This window comes from Perca fluviatilis, chromosome 13 (assembly GCF_010015445.1).
Source record: "Perca fluviatilis chromosome 13, GENO_Pfluv_1.0, whole genome shotgun sequence".
NCBI classification, from domain to species: Eukaryota; Metazoa; Chordata; class Actinopteri; order Perciformes; family Percidae; genus Perca; species Perca fluviatilis.
This window is the reverse complement of record NC_053124.1, coordinates 16,067,601-16,093,786: the sequence shown is the minus strand read 5'-3', so window position 1 is coordinate 16,093,786 and position 26,186 is coordinate 16,067,601. Positions and strand designations below refer to the sequence as shown.

Here is a 26,186-nt window from a genome sequence, read left to right as displayed (position 1 = left end):
AAGTATTCGGCCCCCTTGAACGTTTCGACCTTTTGCCACATTTCAGGCCTCAAACATAAAGATATAAAACTGTAATTTTTTGTGAAGAATCAACAACAAGTGGGTCCCAATTATGAAGTGGAACGAAATTCATTGGCTATTTCAAACTTTTTAACAAATAAAAAACTGAAAAAGTGGGCGTGCAAAATTATTCAGCCCCTTTACTTTCAGTGCAGCAAACTCCTCCAGAAGTTCAGTGAGGATCTCTGAATGATCCAATGTTGACCTAAATGACTAATGATGATAAATAGAATCCAGCTGTGTGTAATCAAGTCTCCGTATAAATGCACCTGCTCTGTGATAGTCTCAGAGGTCCGTGTAAAGCGCAGAGAGCATCATGAAGAACAAGGAACACACCAGGCAGGTCCGAGATACTGTTGTGGAGAAGTTTAAAGCCGGATTTGGAAACAAAAAGTTTCCCCAAGCTTTAAACATCCCAAGGAGCACTGTGCAAGCGATAATATTGAAATGGAAGGAGTATCAGACCACTACAAATCTAGAAGACCCGGCCGTCCCTCTAAACTTTCAGCTCATACAATGAGAAGACTGATCAGAGATGCAGCCAAGAGGCCCATGATCACTCTGGATGAACTGCAGAGATCTACAGCTGAGCTGGGAGACTCTGTCCATAGGACAACAATCAGTCGGATAATGCACAAATCTGGCCTTTATGGAAGAGTGGCAAGAAGAAAGCCATTTCTTAAAGATATCCATAAAAAGTGTCGTTTAAAGTTTGCCAAAAGCCACCTGGGGAGACACACCAAACATGGAAGAAGGTGCTGTGGTCAGATGAAACCAAAATCGAACTTTTTGGCAACAATGCAAAACGTTATGTTTGGCGTAAAAGCAACACAGCTCATCACCCTGAACACACCATCCCCACTGTCAAACATGGTGGTGGCAGCATCATGGTTTGGGCCTGCTTTTCTTCAGCAGGGACAGGGAAGATGGTTAAAATTGATGGGAAGATGGATGGAGCCAAATAAAGGACCATTCTGGAAGAAAACCTGATGGAGTCTGCAAAAGACCTGAGACTGGGACGGAGATTTGTCTTCCAACAAGACAATGATCCAAAACATAAAGCAAAATCTACAATGGAATGGTTCACAAATAAACATATCCAGGTGTTAGAATGGCCAAGTCAAAGTCCAGACCTGAATCCAATCGAGAATCTGTGGAAAGAACTGAAAACTGCTGTTCACAAACGCTCTCCATCCAACCTCACTGAGCTCGAGCTGTTTTGCAAGGAGGAATGGGCAAAAATGTCAGTCTCTCGATGTGCAAAACTGATAGAGACATACCCCAAGCGACTTACAGCTGTAATCGCAGCAAAAGGTGGCGCTACAAAGTATTAACTTAAGGGGGCTGAATAATTTTGCACCCAATATTTCAGTTTTTTATTTGTTTAAAAGGTTTGAAATATCCAATAAATTTCGTTCCACTTCATGATTGTGTCCCACTTGTTGTTGATTCTTCACAAAAAAATACAGTTTTATATCTTTATGTTTGAGGCCTGAAATGTGGCAAAAGGTCGAAAAGTTCAAGGGGGCCGAATACTTTCGCAAGGCACTGTAGGTACAGTTGTGCACTTCCATAAGATGAGGATTAGTTTCTTTGCTATTATTAAACAATAAGAGAGAAAACGCTGTTGTGCCACACTCAGTTTCCTGAAGGTCTCCGATATTCCAAGAATGATTAACAGAGGCTCAGGTTTGATTGAAGTATTTATGACCTCAGACATAATATTACATATATCGATCCAGAACAATTTGACCCTTGGGCATAGAGCGAAACTATGGAGAAGTGTTGCTACGGCAGAGTGGCACTTATCACACCTAGGTGACACCTCTGGGTATATGTTATGTAATTTCTCCTTTTGAGTAATGAAGCCTATGTATAATTTTAAATTGGACAAGACAGTGTCTTGCGTTATCTGAACAATGATGTATGTTTTCAAGACTCTCTTTCTATAAATCATCTGGGATGGATACACCAAGTTCCTCTTCCCACTTAAGTTTATAATTTTCAGTCGATGGGGAACTTATTAATAAGAGATCATTATAGATGCGGGACATCAGTTTACTTTCGTTAGTAGACAGTTTCAGACAATCATCTATTTTCGATTGTGATTCAGTCTCAAATTCTCTTAAGTATTTCCGAACGTAGTCCCTAACTTGTAGGTAACGGAAGAAGTTATTATTCCCCAGCTCATGCTTCCTCTGTAGTTGTTTAAATGAAGCAAAGACACCTCCCACGTATAAGTCACCAATACATTGGATACCCCTCTCACTCCACGTAGAAAAGGCTCCATCCAGACTGGAGGGGGCAAATGTGGGGTTCTTAGCGATGGGTAACCGAAAAGAGATTGGTTTAAGATTAAAGGTGGTCTTGATTTGTTTCCAGGTACGGGTCATGCTATGTATGATGGGATTATTGTTATACAGGGACTTATTAACCGCAGCCGGAGCCAGTAGGACCGCGGCCATAGAATATGGGTGGCAGCCCTCCCGCTCCAGCATTAGCCAATCAGACATTGGTATTGATGTGTCTAACCAAAAGGTAAACATCTTAATCGCCGAGGCCCAGTAATATAGCAAAAAGTCTGGGAGTGCTAATCCCCCCTTTGGCTTTGGCCTACAGAGATGTTTTTTGCCTATTCTGTGAACCTTGTATCCCCACAGAAAAGGAACTATTATAGAATCGAGGTGCTTAAAAGAGGATTTTTTTAGAAGAATTGGGATGTTTTGAAATAAATATAACAATTGCGGGAGGAAAATCATCTTAATAGCATTAATTCTCCCAATTAAAGAAATTTAATTTATTTAAGAAACGCTTTTAGTCCAATTGATCCGATAACCCGAGAAAGTCCCAAACAGGTTGATCTTGTCCAAAAGATTTGGGATAGTGATTTGAGGCTGCGTTATATATAAAAGGATGTCATCTGCGTATAATGATATCTTATTATTTGTGTCTTTGGTGGAGTATCCATAAATCTGGGGTTCTATTCTGATACATTGGGCTAGTGGCTCGATAGCCAGAGCAAAAATTAAAGGGGATAGTGGACATCCCTGCCTTGTCCCTCTGTGTAACCTAAACGGGGAGGATATTGTCCGGTTTGTTAGGATTTGAGCCGTGGGATTTTTATAAATGAGTTTAATTAGTGACAGGAACTTATCTCCGAAATTGAACCTATTAAGAACTTCAAATAAGTAACACCACTCAATCTGGTCAAATGCCTTCTCGGCATCAAGTGCAAGTATGACAAGATCAGTAGGTGGACCTCTCTTTGTATATATAATATTGAAGAGACGTCTAAGATTGAAAGTAGCACTCCTATTTGGTATGAAACCTGTCTGGTCCATATGAACTAGCTTTCCCAATAGAGGATTCAGCCTGTTGGCTAGTAACTTAGCAAATAATTTCCCATCGACATTAAGGAGGGAGATAGGGCGATAAGCGCCTACTTCCTGTGAGTCCTTCAAATCTCTTCTGCTTGTTGCCGCTCCTTAGCAGTGGTTTCCTAGCAGCTACTTGACCATGCAGGCCGGATTCGCGCAGTCTCCTCTTAACAGCTGTTCTAGAGATGTGTCTGCTGCTAGAACTCTGTGTGGCATTCATCTGGTCTCTAATCTGAGCTGCTGTTAACTTGCGATTTCTGAGGCTGGTGACTCGGATGAACTTATCCTCAGCAGCAGAGGTGACTCTTGGTCTTCCTTTCCTGGGGCGGTCCTCATGTGAGCCAGTTTCGTTGTAGCGCTTGATGGTTTTTGCGACTGCACTTGGGGACACATTCACAGTTTTCGCAATTTTCCGGACTGACTGACCTTCATTTGTTAAAGTAATGATGGCCACTCGTTTGTCTTTACTTAGCTGATTGGTTCTTGCCATAATATGAATTCTAACATTTGTCCAATAGGGCTGTCGGCTGTGTATCAACCTGACTTCTGCACAACACAACTGATGGTCCCAACCCCATTAATAAGGGAAAAAATTCCACTAATTAACCCTGACAAGGCACACCTGTGAAGTGAAAACTATTTCAGGTGACTACCTCATGAAGCTCATTGAGAGAACACCAAGGGTTTGCAGCGCTATCAAAAAAGCCAAGGGTTGGTACTTTGAGGAATCTAAAATATAAGACATGTTTTCAGTTATTTCACACTTTTTTGTTAAGTACATAATTCTATATGTGTTCATTCATAGTTTTGATGCCTTCAGTGAGAATCTACAATGTAAATAGTCATGAAAATAAAGAAAACGCATTGAATGAGAAGGTGTGTCCAAACTTTTGGCCTGTACTGTATGTGTACTTGAGATGCTGTTTGATGGCCCAAGGTGACTCTTAAGCATCACACAATCCTTGTTCTTTAATGATGAGGTCGAGTGCATCACGATAATGAGATAATAAGTTATGTTTTCCCTCAGCACATTGGTTAGTAAAAATCTCATGTGTTCCCACCTCAATCTTTAAAACAATCCTTCAACACATTCCTAATTCCCAACTCTCCTCCCCTCCCCTCCCCCCTCCTACAGTCCAGTGTGGAGTGCCTGCGGGAGAACCTGTACTCCCTGTCCCCCCAGAACATGGGCAGCCAGCTGGAGGCACTGGTGGAGCGGACAGAGGACTTCACTGATTCAGCCTACACTAGCCACGAGCAGCGGCAGGCCATCCTTGGTCTGTGCCAGCTGGCCCGTCAGGACACCCAGCAGCTGTTGAACGCCTGGGTTGAGGCGGTATGTTGGCACAAGCAGGCACGCTCTCACAGATGCACATACACCTACAGGAATATTCATAAAAAACATATGCTACCATAAAAGGAATAATAATAAGTAGCTTATCTGTAAGTCACTTGTAAAAGATAAGTACATAATTAGATGCAAAACAGTTATCCAAGCAAAGAACAAGAGATGTTGGTTGGATTACTGTTGTTAGTGTAAGAAATGATGAGGAGTTGGTGAGGTTATAAACAAAATATAATATTTAATATCTTGTTTGTGCCATTTTATATAGCAGGCAGTGTCTGTTAAAAACACACACACACACACGCACACACGTTACACAGACACAAACACACATTAAGACTCCCTCCCCGGGTCACCTAGTCATTTGTGGAACAACAGAGCATAATAACCCACCTGAGTAACCATTTTTCACAGGGCTCATTCAGCCGAGAGAGAAACATCACATTGTGTTCCGTAGGTAGTGTTCCGTGTCTTGCTGCCTTTCAACAAAGTATTCTACGCCTTCGAAATTGATGGACTTTGGAGTCATTGGGCCCTATCTTGCACTCAGCGCAATTGCCTTTGTACACCGACGCATGTATCATTCCTATTTTGCACCCGACGCACAGCGGACTTTTCCCTCCACAGACGCACGTCGGTAAATTAGGGAATGTATTTGCGCTCCCGGGGGCGGTTCAGCAAAAAGAGGAGGTGTGTTCTGGCGCAAACGTTACTTTGTGCTATTCTGCAGTTTCAGAAAACAATTCTGCCACTGACCAGGAAAAACCTGGTCTAAAGTCAGTGGCGCTAGTCTAAAGTCAGTAGCGCGTTATTCAGATGCTATTTTAGGGGCGCATGCTTGGCCATAATGTAGCGTGTGCACAACGCGCATACACTTCTCTCATCTACAGCAGTTCCCATTTTTGAAAACCATACATAATTACAAAGGAAAATATTACTGAAAATGCGCTTCATGTGTTTGGATAGATCAGGAGGCATTTTACAGTATAGTCCTCAAAATGTCGCAGCATTCTTTGTGGCTTGTTGTGTTTTACACATTTCCATGAATCATGGATGTGTTGATGACATAAATGAGGAAATATTAGAGGACTTAAGGAGACGTGATGTTGAACTACGGTGGGATTGGACACTCCGGCGGAATCTGGTCCGGGAGTAATGCGCGATGCGCTCCTGATGGAGCAGGTGGACGGAGATGGAGTGGGGGAAGAGGAAGGGGCACAACAGGTGCAGGTGGTGCGTTTGGAGGCCCACGCTCCATTGCTGCAGCAATCCTCTCCAGACTTGAGGAGATGCGCCCGAGTGGCTGCAGCAACATCGCCACCCAGCCAAGACGGGCATTTATTACTTTGCCGCATCTCGCATCGGCAGCTCCCGCTGGCGTCGCCGCGCAAACCGGCCTCATAATAGCAATCCGCCACGGAACAAGCGCCCTGCCCTTAAAGGGAATGTGAGATGACGCTCTGATTGGTTTATTGCACGTTACGCCCAAACCACACCTACTTCAGACCAACCCATTTTAGATTTGCGTCGGGCGCAAGAGTCATTTATCCCGCCGGTATAATAGCAACAGCGCCCGAGATCCGCCCACAAAGCTACTTGCGTTTTGCGTTTCATACTTGCGTTTCAGATCCATTATGTTGCAGTTTCTCATTGTAAACTTTAAATCTAGACTCCGCAATTGAAGGTCATGTGGAGAATTGAAAAGACCAGAACACTGCAATGTTTTTAAATTGTACAGAACGCGTCTGGATTTGCAAATATTGTTGGGTGTTCTGCATTTGTGGTATTGATTTTTGTTGTGGAAAGTTTAGTATAATGTATAGTGTTTATTACAATTAGACTTATGGGTCTGAAAATATGACATTTTGAAAATTATTTAAATTCAATTATTAGTTTGAATCATTGTAGTTTGATTATACAAAATTGGATGTTGAAATTCCCAACAATTTTGGCATATTTAGAACATAATGGGTCACAAATCATGTTATCAACCCCCAAGTTAATTTTCTAATCCAGTCTTTTTCTGTTGCCATACTTTTACAGATAATAATGTACATTTGTGTGTGTGTGGGCCTGTAATACCATGTTGGGTCTCATGTTTTATTCCCTTCTTCCTCTCTCTGTCTCACCGGAGCAGCAGTCTGTCCATGCCAAAGAAGCCACAGAGGACATGGAGGTGGCCATCCTGAAGACATGCCAGAGCATCAGTGACCTCAGACGTGAGGTGAGCAGCAGTCTGTCTCTGCTCTGCCCGTCTACCCTCTGAGTCTGAATAGATGTAGAGAGAGACACGGACATGACTGGAATGTCTCTCACTAGAGTTTCTGCCTCTGTAGCTGGTTTCCCACTTTCCTTTTTCACATCACTTTTTAGCTTCTCTCTGTCAACTCAACTATGTCATTGTGTCACCTCTGCTCCTCTTCTTTTTTCTTTGCCTCCTCAAAATCCACCCTTATGCATGCCTCTCACTCACCTTTTATTTTTATTTTCTCCAGCCTCCATTACTCCCACCTCTTCTTATTCAATGTGATCTCTGATTCCTCCTCCAGCTCCATAAGGTGGCAGTCATTCGTGCCTCTGACTTGCTCAAAGTTCACGGGGAGCAGTTGCCTCTACGGGCTCTCAAAGCAGCAGGTGCCGAGGGAAACCTGGAGGCGATGGCGGAGTATTCGCGCAAGCTCACCGAGCAGAAGGAGCAGCTGGTAGAGGTAAGCGGGGGCATGGAGGCTGGGAGAGGTGTTCAACTGGTTAAAAAAAATAGACCAATAATAACTGTAGTGAAGTTCAGATTTGACCATTTATATTAGTACTAACACAGCCATAATTACAGTGCTTCCCAAACCAAATAACAAATTGACTCAATGTGGTAATTATAGACCTCTTTCCCTTCTTAATGGAGATATTAAATGATATGCTAAAGTGCTTGCAGCTCGATTAGAGGTACATCTAACAAAATATATATATAATGATCAGACCAGTTTTATTGAATCTCGACTAGCACGGGATACCGTGCGTCGCCTGCTGCACATTATTCATGCAGCAAGTAGCATAGACACGCCCTGCTCGGTTCTATCACTGGATGCCGAGAAAGCGTTTCATAGGTTGGAATGGGACTATCTTTGGGCTACTTTGGATACATTTGGGCTAGGTGCACAATTGGTAAAAATGTTATATTCAAATCCTTTTGCAATGGTCAACACTGGCAACTTTTGGTCTGCCCAGTTCCCAGTGTCTAGGGGAACTCGTCAGGAGTGCCCTCTTTTGCAGCTACTATTTGCCCTCTCCCTCGAACCACTGGCTCAGGAAATCCGTCAGTGCATCCCATCACATTTTGTAATACAAATCAGTGGATATCATTGTATGCTGATGATGTCCTTCTCTACGTAGGCAACACAGGTTTCACAATTCCACATTTGCTTTCCACGTTTGATTCATTTAGCTTGTTTTAAGTCAGCACTGATGCATTTAAATTCTGTTACATCTCAAACTCCCGTGCCCTCCCACATACCAATAGTCAAGAGTTTCAGGTATCTCGGCGTTGATATCTTCCCTTCTTTGCCTTCTATTGCAGCACAAAACTTTCAAGGTATATACAAGCATATAGAGAAGGACTTTGAACACTGGTCAAATCTCCCAAATTCACTTCAAGCCCGTATATCAATAGTTAAAATGGATGTACTACCTTGTGTTAACTTTTACTCTTCTATGGTTCCTCTTACTGCTCCTATTGACTACTGGGAAAAACTTCACTCATTAATATCTAAATACATATGGAAAGGAAATAGGCCTCGTTTAAAACTCAAAACTCTTCAACGAGGCAAGGTACAGGGAGGGCTGGCTCCCCCAGATTTTAAGACGTACTTTCGGTCCTTCGTGTTACGCCCTCTATTTGGTTCAATCCTGGTTCTTCAGTCTCTCGGAGACCAATTGAGGAAATGTTGTTGGACCTAGTGAAAACTTTTGGAAAAAAGCCAAATTACATTTAGGCCCTATCATTTCATTTCTACTCCCAACTTTCTTGTAATGAATTACTGTAATGAAACCTGTGCGAGCAGATCCCAAATGGCACAATCACTCCCCAATTTTTCACTTCTTAAGGGCAATATACCTTTTTCATTCCCACATTGGAAGAACAGGGGAGTTTATGTTTTATTTAAAGACCTGTATTGTCAGCCCAGCGGATCTCAATCAGGGCAGTGTTATTTGGTTGTCCACTAACCCAGAAACAGTGACTTTGCGCCGGCCGCAGAGCCCCGCGGGCTGCCGATATCTCTGTGCCCGAGTAGCAGTGCTTCGGCTGTAGCCTTCTTCCACCCAATATAGTCCCAAGTCAATATCTACCTAGGAAATCGTCTTAATCTGCATTGCTATTTTTACTTGTTGTGAATACGCAGTCCACAAGAAGTAATTAGGTTTTGTGTTTGTTGTTGTTGGGTCACTTTTACTCACGACATGCTAACGGCAACAAAGGATTCCATTCATTACGCTAAGCTAAGCTAGCGGCGCCGCCGCTGGACTAAGACAATGCATGCACTGAGACAAAAATGCGTTTGCCCACCTATATAAATATAGAAGAGACGCTGAATAACCCAATTTCAACAAACGGTGGGGTATTCCTTTAAGAGCCTTTAATGATTTACAAGCTGAGTATGCTCTTTCGGGATCATCTTTTTTCTTCTACCTGCCGTTAAGGTCAGCGATGAGGGCATATGTTGTCCCATGGGGATCAGCACTCCCCACACATCATCTTCATATAATATTAGCCTCAGTAGAACTAACACAAAGGGAGGGTCTCTAAACTTTACAAATTTATTTTTGATTCTGGCAAACAATTACCAGTAGAAGCCACATAGCATAGGGACTTAGCTGCCATACATGTTAAAGATATCTGTTGGGACACAGTGTGGAAAAATCTGTGTGGTACATCCAGATCATCCACAAATATAGTACATTACAAATTTGCTCATAGGATGTACCTTACCCCTAGAAGGCGCCATTCTATGAAAATTACTACATCTCCCAATTGTGACCTACGTCCACTTGATGTCCTGGGGTCGTTTATGCATATGTACTGGGAATGCCCCGATGTGGTTAGGTTCTGGAAGATGATATCTCTCACTTTAAGTGACATGCTTAAAGTTAGGATTATACTCTCTCCCATTTTTCTCCTACACTCCTACACTTTTTGTTTTTAGTTTTGGAATGTTTTACATTGTGTGTGTGTGTGTGTGTGTGTGTGTGTGTGTGTGTGTGTGTGTGTGTGTGTGTGTGTGTGTGTGTGTGTGTGTGTGTGTGTGTGTGTGTGTGTGTGTGTGTGTGTGTGTGTGTGTGTGTGTATTAACGGATATGGGGGCGGAAAAAAAGGAAATCTGTGATTTCTAATGTTAATCTTTCTCAATAAAAAATGTATAAAAAAAAAGATTTGACATTTTTCTTGCTTATCAATCTTTCTTAGGTAAAATAGCTGGCTTTAAGTGAAAAAGTTAGTTTGCCATGAGTTACAAAATGGGTGAAAAAAACAAAAACACATTGAAATTGATGTGCAAGCAAACACATACATTACACTTCTAATCCTCCAAATCCAAATGAAAGTCAACATGTGGCTTTGTTATGCAAACACTGAACAGAAACTGACATGCCAGCTTTGTCATGTCTTTGCTAGTGGCCCTATTACAAACAGAACGTACAATTCAGTTTGAAAAGAGACATTGTGTAAGAGTAAAGGTACATTTCTACAGGTTTATGTGTAAATGTAAACCTGAAAAAATGACAATGCATTGATAAGGTTACTGTATAAACCTCTAAATATATAATTCATCCACTGAAACAAATAGGTATGATCACCTATGATTGTAGCAAGGTTGTATTTGAGGCAAATTTGAACATTTATCAGTATAACTTTCAAACCTCAAAAGCACTTCCAGTTAATCACCTTTTCCACCTGTGTCTCTGCCTTCAGACGTGTCGGCTACTGTGCCATGTGTCGGGGACAGAACCTCTGGAGATTACCTGTGTACATGCTGAGGAGACCTTCCATGTCATTGGTCCACAGGTAACATTTTCTGTATGGATTTTTTATTTATTTTTTAGTTTGATATTATAACCCACTGGCTGGAGGGGAGACATGATCAGTCTAGAATAATCTGGCTCAACAGATGTACATTGCTGGGATAAAGCCTGGCATCCGTCTTGCGCCGGATATCCCTCCCCTCTCACTATTTCAGCTATCAGGTCTTAACGTCACCCAGGACAGTTGTGATTGATTTAAAGAAATACAAACAAGCCAGAAAATGTTGCCCCTATACCTGAATAGATACTCCAGCGCTGAACGCACTGTGGAGATAGGACTGGCAATGTAAGACTAGTCTAGAAAGACATACAGGCAGAGATGGCAAAAGTACTCACTTCCTGTACTCAAGTAGAAGTACAGATACTTGTGTTAAAAAATACTCTGGTAAAAGTAGAAGTACTGATTTAACTTCTTTACTCAAGTATATGTAACAAAGTACAGGCTTAGAAATTTACTTAAAGTATAAAAGTAAAAGTAGCCTTGCGAATGACAACCATTTTTTATGCAAAGCAACCTGGACCACACAAATGTTACTGGAGTGCAAGCTGAGAAACTTCAGTGGACATGGATAAAAGGCTCTTTATATGCCATTGCCTACATTTTTAATGGATGTCTGCCAATAGGCCTAAAACATCACATATATGATTATTGTGACAGAGACTGGAACTCCAGGTTAATATGATTCTGACTTGATGCCTACTATCTCAAACATCTCTCTCAGATAAGGCCAAGGATGATTGGGAATGTCTTGCTGCTTGTCTGCCGAATCTCTGGGATCTCTGTTTTCTTCATTTTCAATCATGTCACCGTCCATACAACTATGTGCTAACTTTACCGCCATCAAGCCGCAATGATTTGCCACGAATGAATGCCGCAGAATCTGCAGTCGTCTTGTAGTGGTGCGTCAAGTGCAACGTATATTCCCATCCAATTAGATTTAATTCAGTGTTGATGATGCGAAAAATATAGGTAACTCCACTGAAATTATTTAAGTAATGATGTAAAATGTAAGGAGTAGAAAGTAACGATTTTCGTGTTCAAAATGTAAGGAGTAAAAGTAAAAAGTCGGCACAAAAATAAATAGTAAAGTAAAAATATCTGAAAAATCCACTTGAGTACAGTAACAAAGTATTTGTACTTCGTTACTTCCCATCTCTGCATACAGGTTAACCTTAATTAAACCTGAGGCCCATTTTATTCTATTAAACACTTTTAATGCATGTCAGTGAACTTAAACCAGTCACACAGTGGTCTGGGAGTGAAATCAAACCTGAGAAATGTGCTACTTCGATGCAGGAGGGAGGGAAAATAGACAAATTACCTCATGTTTCCTCTGTCTACCTCCTCCATCTTAGAACATGCTGTCCACCAAGTCCCCCTATCCCAGATCTAATTATGTTTGCTTTTGGAAACCATTCATGCCAGTAATTATCCAGCAATGTAGAATGTTCCCATCCTGCGGTGTGAATGTCAGGCCCCGCATGACTCTGCAGTAATGACGCCACTCCTAAGTTTAAAGGTCAACCAATCAATACTGCTGAAGTATTGGGTGGCGGTGGTGATATGTCTCTGTGTCTGTCCAAAGTAATAGAGGGGTTGCCCAGAGGGTAATTGCCTATTAAATACTACACTGTAGCGGATTTTGTGTGTGTGTGTGTGTGTCTGTCTGTCTGTCTGTCTGTCATACACATACAATGAGATGTGCTAAACTATACTCATCAACCGTAATTCTTTTATTTTTTTAAATACAAGATTAAGACTTAAATACCCAATGCTTAATTCTTTTGACCATATAAACATAAACAACTAAACTGGTGTAAACAAGCTTTAATCTTAGTTACCGTGCACATAGTGTTTGCGGCTACTTTGATTTCTTTAGTATATCTGACTAATTTATGTTGTGTAATTAAGCGGTATGATATACAATAGTAAATTATATATTTTTATTTGGAATAATTCCACTATATTATTTTTGGTGATGAACCCCAAGAGAGTGAAGTCTGTGTTCTTGCCGTGTTGGTGTTGATTAAAGAAGCTTATTCCAAGTCAACTGTAGCCCACTTATTACCCCTCAGCCCAGAGAGAACATTAAAATAGACATAGTAATGACTTTGTTTAGTTTTTTTCTAGTGTTAGTTCCTGTATTAACGTGTAGTTTGAAAGGGATGTCGGCTTCCAATCTTGTGTTTAAATTGCAATGGTAGGACAACCCTTTGGTTAACTTTTAGATCAATAGTGGCAGCTGATTAAATTTCCCAGTTCTGGACAAGATTTACACCACATTTTGTTCCTCTGTCTTTTACTGCACTTGCATAGTTGTTTTTTTCTGCCTGGTTAGAGAACAGCTTTATTTAAATATTACTTTTCTCATGTCTCAATTCTTCACACTCGGGCTCAGATCATCTCGGCAGCCCAGACGCTGGCCCTCCACCCGTCCAGTAAGATCGCTAAAGAGAACCTGGAGGTGTTCTGCGAGGCCTGGGAGTCGCAGCTCTGTGACATGGCCCTGCTACTGAGAGAGATCAACGACATTTTTGAAGGCAGGCGAGGTACGTTTTTGTTCATTTAATGGATACTTGTGTGCATTTAGGTGGATCAACACATACATGAGCACAGAGAGTATTTCAGGAAGAGTGAGAAGCAGAAGTGAATACAGGCAAAATGTGCTGTCAGTTACATTTTAGCCTGAAAGAATGAAGTTCTCTGAAAAGACCTTGGTGAATCATTTTGCCCCTGAAAACTTCAATAGCCTTAATGAAAGTTAAAGTTGAAGCAAAGCAAGCAGCATGCAAGCACATCTCTTAAAAGAATTAATCATCATAGACTGTGGGAAACATTTTCTAAAAGGAACAACGTCAGTGCCATTAAACAGGCATGCATTTATTCCTCCTCTGCCCTCCCTCTCTCTTTATTATTGTGCCAGTTACCTGAAGTGTACAAATCATGGACAACACCTTAACTGTTTGTAACAGCTGTGTCCCTGATGCTGTGAGACAATTTGCTGCTATCCACTGAACCAACTGCTGCTACTATCACTTTCATTTGTATTATTATGCAGGGTATTGCTGCACTTTAGGCCCACTTGGCCACCTTGTTACTTTACACCTTTTTTACATTCTATGTATTTCTCAACGGTCCTATTTTTAATTGTGTGTGTTTGGTTTTATTACTTTCACCGGGACCTGAGTTCACCTTTGTTTTTGTATGACATGTTCTGGAATGACAATAAATATCCTTATCCTCACAGCCCTGTGTGACTGCATCTTCTATACTATTTGTCCATTTACACACAATCAATCCCGCGCTTTCACACACTGTGAGCCTAAAAAGAAGTTTTGGCATTTTTCCAGGATGTGGTTGCCCCTTAAGAATGTGACTTTCACATAAAACCCAGTAAACATTTTGAAGTGCAGCTCAGCGGGTTGAAAGGATCCATCCATCACATGTGTATTCTCGTGAAGCCAAAATGCTGTGTTAAAGTGTTTTTATTGACACTGTGGAGAGATTTGCTTTTATTATTTTCTCTTAATCTTCCTCCATGAACATGACAGTAGAGTTTATCGTCCCTGTAGTCAATTGAAACAAACTGTGCTCATGTTTATGATGAAAGATAAAAATGTGTCGAGGGTGGACTGTGATAAAAGCATAACAATTTCAGCACCATAATTACTGAATAACCATAATTGCTACCTTCACAGTTAACCTAACAGTTTTTTTTTTTTTAAACTTGTTGCCTTGTGTTAATAATAACAATAACTCTCTTCTCCTAGGAGACAAAAGACCCTATTTGTCACTTCCCAGACCCGGGGTGAGTGTCGCACCATCCATCCTCATGAATATTCCAATGATCCAGTGGTTTGTAATCCTCTGATTAAAGCCACCCTCTTTTCCCACAGAAACACTCCGCTAACTTGAAGACTGCCAAGGCTGTCAAGTTGGATGCAGAGGTAGCATACACTATAAACTCCTCTGGCTTTCAGCACAAAACATCACGATACATCCTGTACCCTGTTCTGACAGCAGTATATTCATCTCCAGGAAACTTTGTGTCACTCGCTTGCAGAATTGATGGTGTTCGCATGCTAATGTGCGGCGATTTTGCCAGGCTGGCAGTTTCTCACATGCTGTACCACCACAGGAAGCAGGATTATGCTTATTATAGAACTTTTTATGGTGTTAACAAATACAAATTAACAAATACAAATAACCCTATTTGCTAAGATAAGTTTCTAAAATGACATCCATCATATTTCAGTCTTTCCCGCATGGAATTACTTAGTGTGTGTTTCTGTGTGCGTGCAGGAGCAGACAAGCATGGCCAAGCTGGGTCTGGAGCTCCGTCTGCTGTCGTCGGACGTGGACACGGAGGTGGAGAAATGGGAGGAGCAGGAACACGACATCGTCCGACAGAGCCAGAGCCTGGCCAGTATGGCCTACAACATGTACCTGTTCACCAGGTGACCGAACAGCACCACACACTACACAGATATGCACATGCTGCGATTGAACTGTTACATTCATTTCAGAGCTCAGTATTGTAAAGCCTCTTAAGCATCCACAAGAATCTCTTTAGAGGCTTACTGTTAATGAGATTCTCGAGCCCCAAGCTATCGATATTTACCAGGCTTAGTTAGAGGCACTGACAAAGTTGATGTGACTATGACTCATTCTGACAATAAAATCGTTGCAATCCATCTAAGTCACAGTTTTTGTTGATGCTGTGGATGTATTTTATCCTCATCCATCTCTCTCATTCTTGTTTCTGTTCCTCATTTTCTGTGTTTCCCATATTGATTCCCCAGAGGAGAGGGGCTGCTGAAAACAACGCTAGATCTTTTTCATCAAGCTGAGGTATGTGCGTCCATATCGGCTAATCTCTCGTTCGCTCCACCTTCTGTTCTTTATTCCCCCGTTTTATCGAAGTTGCAAATGCATCTGTTGTTTCATTAAACATAAGACATAATGTGGCTGGCAGATCACTAGGTTAATAAATGCGAACATCTCTTCATTCACTTTCCTCTCGCATCTGATAGGGTATGACTAGTAGAAGTTATCATTATGATGAAAATATAGCGCTGTGTGTTCCGGGCCATATTGGACACATGCGGTGATAACAAACAAGGTTGCATGGAGGAGTGTATCTTTTGAATTGGGATCATTGCCAATAATGTGCAGTAATTTGTAGAATCAGGGCCTAAAATGTCAGCCCATTCAGGGCGAGCGAGGGAGATAAGAGAGGAAGAGGAACGAGAGGGGAAAGAGACGGGAAGGCATGCTGATAAGCAAGAGCCGAGGAAACGTAAAATCTTATAATTATTTACCAACTGTCTGTTTTTTTTTTTTACAATTGCACAGCTTCCTGGTGGAAGTTAAAAGAATAATAGTTTTGCCTGTATTTGTGTACATTGTTTTGATTTTTGTCTTTTTTTCTGACTCATTCTTAAGGTTTTTTCTGAAGAGGGGCTCCAGCTGTGCTCATCTCTCCGCACTTTTTCCACTCAGGTATATACCAATGCAATGAACACACACACACACACACACACACACACACACACACACACAGGCACCTGAGCCCCCACCCACGTTACGCCTCTCACACACATTCACACCCATATCACCCATTCTGGCAGGACACGGTGCCAGGTCTGCCTTATAAATCACACAGCGAGAGCAGGAAATTAAGGCTGTCACACACTTTCACCATCCTCCTTTCCTCTCTGAGTTGAGATCCAACAAACAAACAAAGCCTCAGTGCTTTCCTTCCTCTTGCCCTCCACCAGCTCCTTCCCCAGGTCCTCCAAGTGTAATTAAATGGCTGTTTTTGACAGCCATTAACGACTGCTATTTTTGTCACCACTGCATCTGTGGGTCAGTATGTTTGTGCATGTGTGCATGTGTGCAGGGGATGAGGGTGGAGGAGTTTACTGCAACTGCAGTAACTGCAACTGCAACCACGCAGGACTAATTCATAATCAGGAAGCCTCTTCAACTTGCTTCACGCTTTCAGATTAATTCTATCAAACAAAGTCGCGCTAATGGAGTCCCTCTGTCTCACCCTCCACTCCCATAGTTCTTTGGCACCAAACACACTTGTAGCACACCTGCATTGCCCTCATTGAAATTATGAGGCTATTTATGCAAATTAATTGTAATTGAGGTTCAATAGGTTTTATGTACTTTATGAGTAGTGCTGTGCTGAAAAAAAGAGCTTGTGTTTTTAGGTTGCTGGTGGCATGTAAGTAAAGTAGATTGATGGCCCCCGTGACTGAGATTGAGGGATTAACCCAGCTGGATAACAGACTTAAGCAGTAGATCATGGCCTGGCTGTTGCTGATGGATTACATCAAGCTACAATAAATTTAAATTCATTTCACCCTCCTTTTTGGGCTTTTTGTGATTCTTGATTTGTGTTTGAACAAGAGCATTATAAATCCCGTCCAGTACATCTATCAATATTAACTCAGTCTCCCTGGATAATACCATCATAAACCATCTCTGCTGTTCTGAAAGACATCTCTCCCTCTCTCTGTCTTTCTCTCTATTCAAGCTGGTGGATGAGGAACAGTCTGTGGTGATGACAGAGATGGAGAAACTGTTGGCATTATGCCAAAAGCTGCAGATGGGGGCCAAGACTCCTGTACAGGGGAAGACCGCCACCTTCCAGAAGGTACTCACACTACGCTTGTGTGTCTCTGTCTTTTTGTGTCCGTTTGTGTATACTCTTTTTATCAAAGAATATGACATATTTATGCTTTGAATCTGTTTTATTTAGTAGACATCAAATTAGTGACATCAAATTAGCAACATCAAATTAGCAACATCAAATTAGCAACATCAAATTAGCAACATCACATAGCGTGTGCACAACAAACATACTGTAGTTTTTTTCTTAAAGGGATAATAAAACTTCAAAAAGCATCAAAACTACAGCCCCAACCACAGACGGGCATCAGTGAGACACTGAGCACACAATAGAGCATGACTAACTGCGTTACTTCATTATTGGCTACAGCATAATAGTTGAGTGATTCTGCGAGTAACACCATTATCAAACACGCGCTAGATTAATGACTGTTTGTGAGGAATTAATGAGCATCTTGAGCTGCCTTAGGTCACCTTGTAATAAAGGCGAAGGTTGAAATCAAAAGGACAGAATGAAGAATAGCGTGTTCTCTGCTGATTAATGAGCATCTCTTTGATATGTATTGGCTCCCATCTCTGTCTCTCCATCCTGATTTTCACTTCATCATTCGTCACTAATGGGAGAGCGTGTGTCTTCCAGGGGTCGGTAGAGCACTGATTACGAAATGTTAAGTTATATGCTGATGCACTGTGTGTGTGTGTGTGTGTGTGTGTGTGTGTGTGGTGTGTGTGTGGTTGGTAGGCTGCTGGGTTGAAGTGTTTGTATGCTCTTGTGCATTTGTATCCAATGCGTATCCATGCTACCACTTGTAAACTTGTTAATAATTTTATTTCTTTGCCTCTAGGTGGAATCATCCATTCAGACAACCAGAGGTGTATTGACTGTGGTCCTCTCCCTCCTTTCATTCTGCAACAAGCTGAACAAAAAGGTGATTAAACGGGACTCATTACTGACTGGCTGGCACTTGTAGTAGCTTGGCAAGCTACATTGATATCTACCAATGCAATAGATTTTTTTGACCACTTAGGGGCAGTGAAAACAAGCTGTGAACATAACATGGACATATTCATTATAGTAGCTTGAAGTATATTTTTCTGTATTTGCACATATATAAAATAGCATAAAACCAGATTAAAGAAATAAAATAAACGTAACAGAGGTCAAAACTTTCAAAAGAAGCAAGCTATTGATTTTTTTCATTATATTTCATTCTTTTTATTCTTCTCGTCGCCATGCTGTGTCCATTTGCAGCAAAAGACAGAGAGGAGTAGCCTGGGTTCCCCGCAGGACTGGAGAGAGAGGCAGGATGCGTCAACACCTGTCAAAGAGGAGGGAGCTCTCAACAGCAAGAACAGCAACGGCTTTGGTGTCAAATCCTTGGAGCAGCACATGGCCGGTCTCAACCTCCTGGAGAGCAAATAATCCAGGAAACGTCATCTCCTTTGTCCACTATTCTCCCTTGGAGCAACACATAGCCAACCTCACCTTTCTGGAGAACATGTAAAATCCAGGAAATACTTCACTCCCCTCATCTTCAAGCACCCACCAGAGAGTGGGCTAGAGCAGTGTCGTGAAGATGGTTGCTTCAGGTCAGTCAAAGTTTGTATTTGCTGTCTGAATGATGGTTTATTTACAAAGGAAAAAGCAGATCCACGCTCGCTGTGCCCAGGGGCAGCTTGTTACCTGAAGCACCAGTTCCACCCCAGCCCACAAGATGGAGACAATCAGCCAACACTATGAGTTTGCCATTTTCAGTGAGCGAGAAGGGCCAGACACATGCCTGATTTTGGAGTCACTTTTATCAAGTCTCTGAATACTGAGTTTGATAAACTGATCAGAAATCAGGAAAGAACTCCTCTTAATGCTCAGCTTAGCCATACATCTGTCTTCACTATGTGCCTCTGTGTAACTAGCCTATTTGCTTTGTGGTGTACTGTATACAGTGTACGTGTTGCACATGTTAGCCAAATGGGGGGTGAAAAAATATTTAAATCCGTTCAGTTAAATACAGAAAACCCACCATGCATGATGCCATCATCACCAAACCCTTGTTTGAGTCTCTTATGTATCATAGGTTTGGAATGTTAACACTGTAATATTAGACATAGTGGTACATCTTGTTCTTGATCAATGGCATTGTAGTCATCTCACTTGGATATGTAAGTATTTTAAAAGTCAACCACTCCATATCATGAATGACTACTTTCCATACAGTTTGCCATGGAATCCTAGTAACAAAATCACAATTTAATGCCAAATATGATTGTCTTCATGAAGACGCTGTGATCTTCAGCTTGCTTCTAGTGTGAAATATTAAGCTCTTACACCTCCAGTGTACATCACTGGAGACTTTTATTTGGGCCTGGTTTTTCCAAAAAAAGTCCATTGATAAACAAAATGTATTACCAAGATGCTTTTGGGATGTCAGGACCTTACTTTATGCTGTCCTGTTAATAAATCATATCGTGTGTATAGTTTCTCACAAAATAAATGAAAGAATTCTGAACTTACACCTGGGTCAAATGAAGCCTTGAAGTGTACATGTTATGAAGACTATCATTGTGAAGCTGCCTTTCAGGCCAATATGTATTAAATGATATATACACACAGTATGTATCCTAAGGTAATGACTTTGGTACTAGGTGAGGGTGTGATAATGACTGAGATGAATAACATACATTAAGCTTTAGAGATGCTTTGTACAGTGTGGAAGCAGCTAAGGATGCTGGGTATTGTAGTGGCGCTACAGATGTGAAGAAATCAGATCTAGTTTTGGATCATCTATTCTTTTGTCAATTCAAAGGTTAAACATGACAAAAAAAAATAAAACAATATTTTTCTTAAACCACTGTTGATTGTGTTTATTGACATTCTAGAAAAATAATTCAAACTGAATATTAGTTGGGGGGGGGGGGATTTAAAAAGACAAAAGTAATTTGGCATGCTTTCCCCTATTTTCTCATTTTTCAAATTAGAAAAAAAACTTTAACACAGAGTGCTTCTTGAAACTTTCGTCAATTTCTGAAACAATGAAAAACAATGTATAAGCACAGAGTCACAGTGCACAGCTTGCATTATATGCAATAGTCCCTTGAAAGTGACCACCCCCCCATTGGGGTTCTTTTTGGAAAAAAACCCCCTCTTTTTTCCCCCCCCTGGTGGGAGTGGCAGAAGAGTTTTGACTTCAGGCATAAACCGGGAGCTCTCGTCATGATGGTTGAGATTGGGCAACAGTACGTTTGGAGACGACACTCTCGAACTCCTCTCTGCTCAGAAGATTCTCTGTTATGCTCTTGCTCTCCTCAAACTTTGGCAGGATGACAGCGATGTAGCCTTCAGTGAATGGCTGTTCAGATTTGACAGACAAAACACTATTAAAATATAATAAGATTAGATGAAACTTCAATGATTGTGGTAGAGAAACTGCAACTGTCATCTTGCAGTCATAAATGATACACACAAAAAAAACAATATATTGAAAGTGTTTTTTTTTTGTTTTTTTTTACATTTATGCCAATGTATGCCCCAATTCAAGAAGCCATTTCATTATTAGAAACAATTAAATTCACAGAAGTACAAAAATGAATGGTATCCAAATATGTACATAATGATAAAATTACAGGGTAAAAATATACATTTACCTTTTCCAGCAAGAGAGTAGGTGTTTCTAAAATACTCTCATTGACCTCGAGAAGACGGCCCCGGATGCAGCTAAAAAGATTATAGAGTTGTGTGACCGACCATGAAGTACAAGCATGTGTAACGTATGCCCAGAAAAACTATTATCTCACCTGTAGATTGTGTATTCAGTTTCATCCATGCATGTTATCCTACACAGAGGTGCGAAATCAGTAACAAACTGACCGCCCTATAATGGGAATAAAATTATTGAAACTGAACACAAGTACACATGTACATAATCATCTGTAGCTTTATGAATTTACCCGCTTGGACTTCCCAGACACTTTATTGTTCAGCCGACTGCAGCAGTTACTGATCTGGTAATTGATGCTTTTGATTGCCCGTCCATTCTGAAGAATTGGGTGAGTCTCTGCTAACGTGACAACGCATAGTCTGCATAGAACAAACACAAAATCAAAAGTTAACAATATGAATGTATGTATGTATGTATGTATGTATATATGTATGTATATTGAATGTAATAGAGGTACATTTAAGATGCATATTTTAATATGGAATATCAAACTGAACATATTCAAATTGGGCACAGAATAGGGCTGCGCAATATGGAGAAAATCAAATATCACGATATTTTTGACCAAATATCTCAATATCGATACCGCAACGACATTGTAGGGTTGACTATTGGTGCTTTCACATGATATTTACACAATGAGATTTTTGATAAATAATCATCAGTAATGTGGATATAATGACTTAGTGGGTAAAGGCAAATAATCAAACAGTTACAACAGTCTGATAAGTTCAGAAAATGACAACTTTACTGTAATGCAGCCTTTAAAACCAGGAAAAGACCACTAGTTATGCCATATTACAATATCCAAAATCTAAGACGATATCTAGTCTCATATCATGATATCAATATATTGCCCAGCTCTAGCACAGGAAATTAAAAAAAATAAGAAACCTATGAACACTGTAAAATGCAATCAACTTTCCTGTAATGATATCACTTTTTTGTGAGGCTTAGGCTATACTCTTACTGAAGCTATACTTTGTGTTGTTGTTTTATATGTTATTGATTAAGGTATTTTTTTAAATATTTTAGTTTGTAATTTGTAAATCTTGCTCTAACGTTATACTGCACTACTAAAAGCCTCTGAACCTATAGATGCAAGACACAAAGTAGTCTCAACAAAACGGAATATATCCCAGGGCATAGCGCACGTGTCTCTATATTAATAGTCACTCGGTATATACTTAATTACCTTTTATAATAATGACTTTGTTTTGTAATTATCACCACCTGGTGTAGATTTCACTGTTTAACGCTACCCATCATACCCCTGTTAACGTTACCTGTTTGAATGCTGCAGGATGCAGTGGTCCTCACACGGTTTCCCCTTCATATCTAAATAAAACAACATTGAACATTTCGACATTTGAACTGAATGCATTATCCTGGGTAATTATGTAAATATGTAGTCCTCTCTCCACCTTAAGGTCTCAAGCTTAACTATCGTTAGCTGACTTAGCCACCGGACAGCTAACATAACATAAGACACATTTAGGTGACGTTTTATTTACCGGCTCTGAACCATCGTGTGTAATATCGGTCGATAACTGAAGGCGCAGTCGCTTCTGTGTCTTTCTGCTCCACGTAGTCCATCAAAAGTGTTCACAACACAGGTTGCAAGATAAATACTTAATTTACAGCACAGCTCGTCCACTACTTTGCGTGACGGACATTAAATGGTGTGGCAACAGGCGGTCCGTCCCTCGAACAAATCCGAAGGTTTTAGAGCACCAAGACCGTTCCGGAGATAATTTTCGCTTGTGGGCGATTGTAGAGGTGAATTTGACTTTAGAAAAATGCAATACATCAAAGAAAATGTTGCTCTTGTACAATAATGAACTATAAATTATACGATTATTTTCGAAAATGTCAGTATAGATGCATAGGAGAAGAACCGGGCATCTGTCGGTTAGACTTTTCTACCGTTATCGTTAGCTAATGTAATTTAACTTAATAACTGTAGTTTAGCATCACCATATCATTTAGTTAATCTAAACTGGACCTGAAGCTCTATCTGCTGTCGCATTCACATCAGCCTTGTGGACATTTGAATGCTCTAAATTAATCATCTGCCAAAAGTAGAATAAGAGTAATTCTCTTTTCTCTGGACAGGTAAGCAAAGATTTTCTAAGGTTGGCTTTAATTGTTAGCGTTGTAAACATTTCAAAAAGCATTTCTTGCTCTGCCTTTTTCAACTTTCATAAGTTTCGTAGTGATAGATATTGTCACTGCATCCGGACTCCAGAGATAGGGGCTTGAGACCTCACTCAAAATGTATAATAATTCAACAGTAACAATATCAATTGAATTAATAAGGTCCTCAAGGCTGCTCCTGTATTATTATTTGGCTGGTAACGTTACTTGTCTTGTAGAGCAGTGGTTCCCAAACTTTTCCATAAGGTCACAAATAACTGACACAAATTAGACCACAGACCCCCATTTGATAAGATTTTGTCCCTGGGTCCCCTACATTATATGATCTTTATATATATATATATATATATATATATATATATATATATATATATATATATATATATATATATATATATATAAATATAAAGTGAACCATGACCATGACCACAATAGCCATTGTGTTACTTATGGATGGAATTAAAATTAAACCTGGAACCCCATCAAGGAGCCCTGGGGGTGCCTGGAGCTCACTTTGGGAACCACTGTTGTAGAGAGGCCCTATGTTAAAAATCTTGTAAAAAGAAACAGTGTTTAAACAAATGACCACAAACGGGTCAATAACAATGTTTTGCACTTTGCATTTTTTTGGGGGCCCTGTAGCAGGGTCAAGCGATCATGCTCATGCTGCTGAATGCTGTAGTGTTGGTTGCTCCCTGGGACACATTGTGAGAGCAGTTATTCCATATTGCCCACTGGATGGCAGACTACTGCTAACAACTGCAGTGTACTGTACAGTCATGTGATTTACCGCTACACATGCAAAAGACATCAAAGTTTATTAAAATGCAAATTCTCTGCATGATGCTGGTACATCTCCATATATTTGAACTAAACTAGCATATCCAGCTAAACATTTTCACATTTAATTATGCATTTGTTTATATGTAAACCAGTTAAATAATATATTATAGTTGTTAGATGCCTTCTCACACAGTCTTTGATCAATTGCTTAATTTTCATATTTTGAACTACATGTAATTTTTTTCACTAGACTCTAATGACTCTCACAGATGCCATATATATATATATATATATATATATATATATATATATATATATATATATATTTAAGTATGTTGAGTCTGCATCCTAGTGGATTATGTAATATAGAGGTCTGAGAGAGAATGGATGCAGGAATGAAGGACTGTTCCCCTCCCTGGATCTGTGAAATAGCCCCTCTCTGACCCAGACCAATCACATACCAGACATATCTGGCTCCATATTGCACAATGTGGACAATGCTTAGGGAAAAATGTTTCAGGGATTGGCATGGGCACGAGAAAGATTAAGTAATGATGACTTCATCTTGGTCACAAAATTGAGAGAAAGAGAGCACAAAAGCAAGAGAAACTTGGCTGTTATTTGGGGGCACAATGAGTTTTCCTTGCATCTACTCACCACTACCAGGACTCGGAAAGTTTTGCTGTCAAGACCCATCGTAATGAATTTTTCCATTACTCCTCCATCTGTGGTAGGCCGTGGTCTGCAATTAATTCAGAAATGAAACACAAAACCATTGTGGAAACAGTGGATACAAATGTCCCATATGCAATCTTGCACGAGACATTTCCAATATATAAGGCCATCCTTAATATGAATCAGCAACTTTACCTGTGATCTTTTTTTCCCACAAATTTCCCACAGCAAGGTATACAGCTGCTGCTATTTGAGCAACACGTAGATGCTGGATACCTATAGTCAGGATTTGTCAGTAGGTCTTCAGTCAGAATAGATTCTGACAAAGTTCATGAGGACGTTTGACAATTTCTTATTTCAAATTGTTGTGTGATAGGGAAATGGGCCTGGTATGTCCTGGCGACCTCCATGGATGTTGGTATTTGCAAGAGTGTGTGTGCATCTGTGTTTATCAGTGTGTTCATTGCCTTACATGTATCTGTCAGGCTGTGTGCATTCCCAAGCCTTTACTACGTATTGTTGGAATGAAACATTGCTCCCACTCTTCAAGACTCAACTTCGAGGTTCACTGGCTGGCTGTCAGACAGGCATCTCGAGTGTCTCCAGCTGCACAGTGTGTGTGTGTGTGTGTGTGTGTGTGTGTGTGTGTGTGTGTGTGTGTGTGTGTGTGTGTGTGTGTGTGTGTGTGTGTGTGTGTGTGTGTGTGTGTGTGTTGCTCGCGTAGCTCCACGTCAGCTATACTGCTACTGCTGTCCTCTTTGGCCGGCTGTTTGTCTGTTTGGCTCCAGCAGTCTCTCCCTCCACATGGAAGTTGTCCAACGTCTTTCCATGTAGTGCCAGAGGAGAGCCTGATAAGGGAAGAGAGAAGCTCTAACCAAGAGGGGTGATGCCTGCGTGGCTTAGAGAAAAACAGTTGTTTCTTTTTATTATTAGGACATTACTTATCCTCAATCAAGGATTTCCTGGTTTGTGGCACACAGTCAGCAGTGTTTTAAGCCAGAGAGACAAACAGATGAGATGTTTCTGTGTTGTAATGCAGATAAAGTAAATAATTGTGAGAAAGGGGATTTCTTCATCTTAAGTGGTTTATCAAACATTCAAGCTATCAGTACCACTTTCAGCAATTCATCATTTAGGTGGGGAATTGCATGCAATCCAGGCTCGCCCTCAGTATGTCATCAGTGGATAAATGTCTAGGAAAATAGAGAGAGGTACGCTGCAGTTAGAATTGCTGTCTGTCTTTTTCCTGGAAAACATTGAGGCACACACTCAAACACACACCTGCATTTGCCATTTAACAGATTGAGTCATACGCTGCCAACAGGCACATTTAAAACCTTCTTTATTCACTGGTATGTACA

General features: G+C 40.6%; 2 protein-coding genes across 3 annotated transcripts in view; one reads left to right on the top strand and one right to left on the bottom strand.

Annotated features, from left to right (window-relative positions):
* Positions 1 to 20,340, top strand: part of ctnnal1 (catenin (cadherin-associated protein), alpha-like 1) — a 63,047-nt gene extending 42,707 nt beyond the window's left edge. Inside the window, exons 7-19 of one of the 2 annotated variants that reach the window (XM_039819845.1) lie at positions 4,573 to 4,773; positions 6,920 to 7,006; positions 7,332 to 7,490; positions 10,742 to 10,834; positions 13,251 to 13,401; positions 14,623 to 14,660; positions 14,749 to 14,799; positions 15,155 to 15,309; positions 15,655 to 15,703; positions 16,298 to 16,354; positions 17,400 to 17,519; positions 18,340 to 18,423; positions 18,747 to 20,340. In XM_039819845.1, coding sequence (XP_039675779.1) covers positions 4,573 to 4,773; positions 6,920 to 7,006; positions 7,332 to 7,490; positions 10,742 to 10,834; positions 13,251 to 13,401; positions 14,623 to 14,660; positions 14,749 to 14,799; positions 15,155 to 15,309; positions 15,655 to 15,703; positions 16,298 to 16,354; positions 17,400 to 17,519; positions 18,340 to 18,423; positions 18,747 to 18,917 — 1,416 coding nt within the window. In that variant the 3' untranslated portion in view covers positions 18,918 to 20,340. Of the gene's footprint in view, positions 1 to 4,572; positions 4,774 to 6,919; positions 7,007 to 7,331; positions 7,491 to 10,741; positions 10,835 to 13,250; positions 13,402 to 14,622; positions 14,661 to 14,748; positions 14,800 to 15,154; positions 15,310 to 15,654; positions 15,706 to 16,297; positions 16,355 to 17,399; positions 17,520 to 18,339; positions 18,424 to 18,746 lie in introns of those variants that run through there. The other variant, XM_039819846.1, reaches the window with a different exon arrangement.
* A 315-nt stretch (positions 20,341 to 20,655) lies between these two features.
* abitram (actin binding transcription modulator) lies at positions 20,656 to 22,924 on the bottom strand. The gene is made up of 6 exons (XM_039819844.1): positions 22,725 to 22,924; positions 22,497 to 22,548; positions 21,440 to 21,569; positions 21,287 to 21,363; positions 21,137 to 21,206; positions 20,656 to 20,841 (listed from the first exon to the last, which is right to left on the bottom strand). The coding sequence occupies exons 1-6, from the start codon at positions 22,804 to 22,806 to the stop codon at positions 20,704 to 20,706; spliced, it is 549 nt and encodes a 182-aa protein (XP_039675778.1). The 5' UTR covers positions 22,807 to 22,924; the 3' UTR covers positions 20,656 to 20,703.
* Positions 22,925 to 26,186: the final 3,262 nt, after the last annotated feature.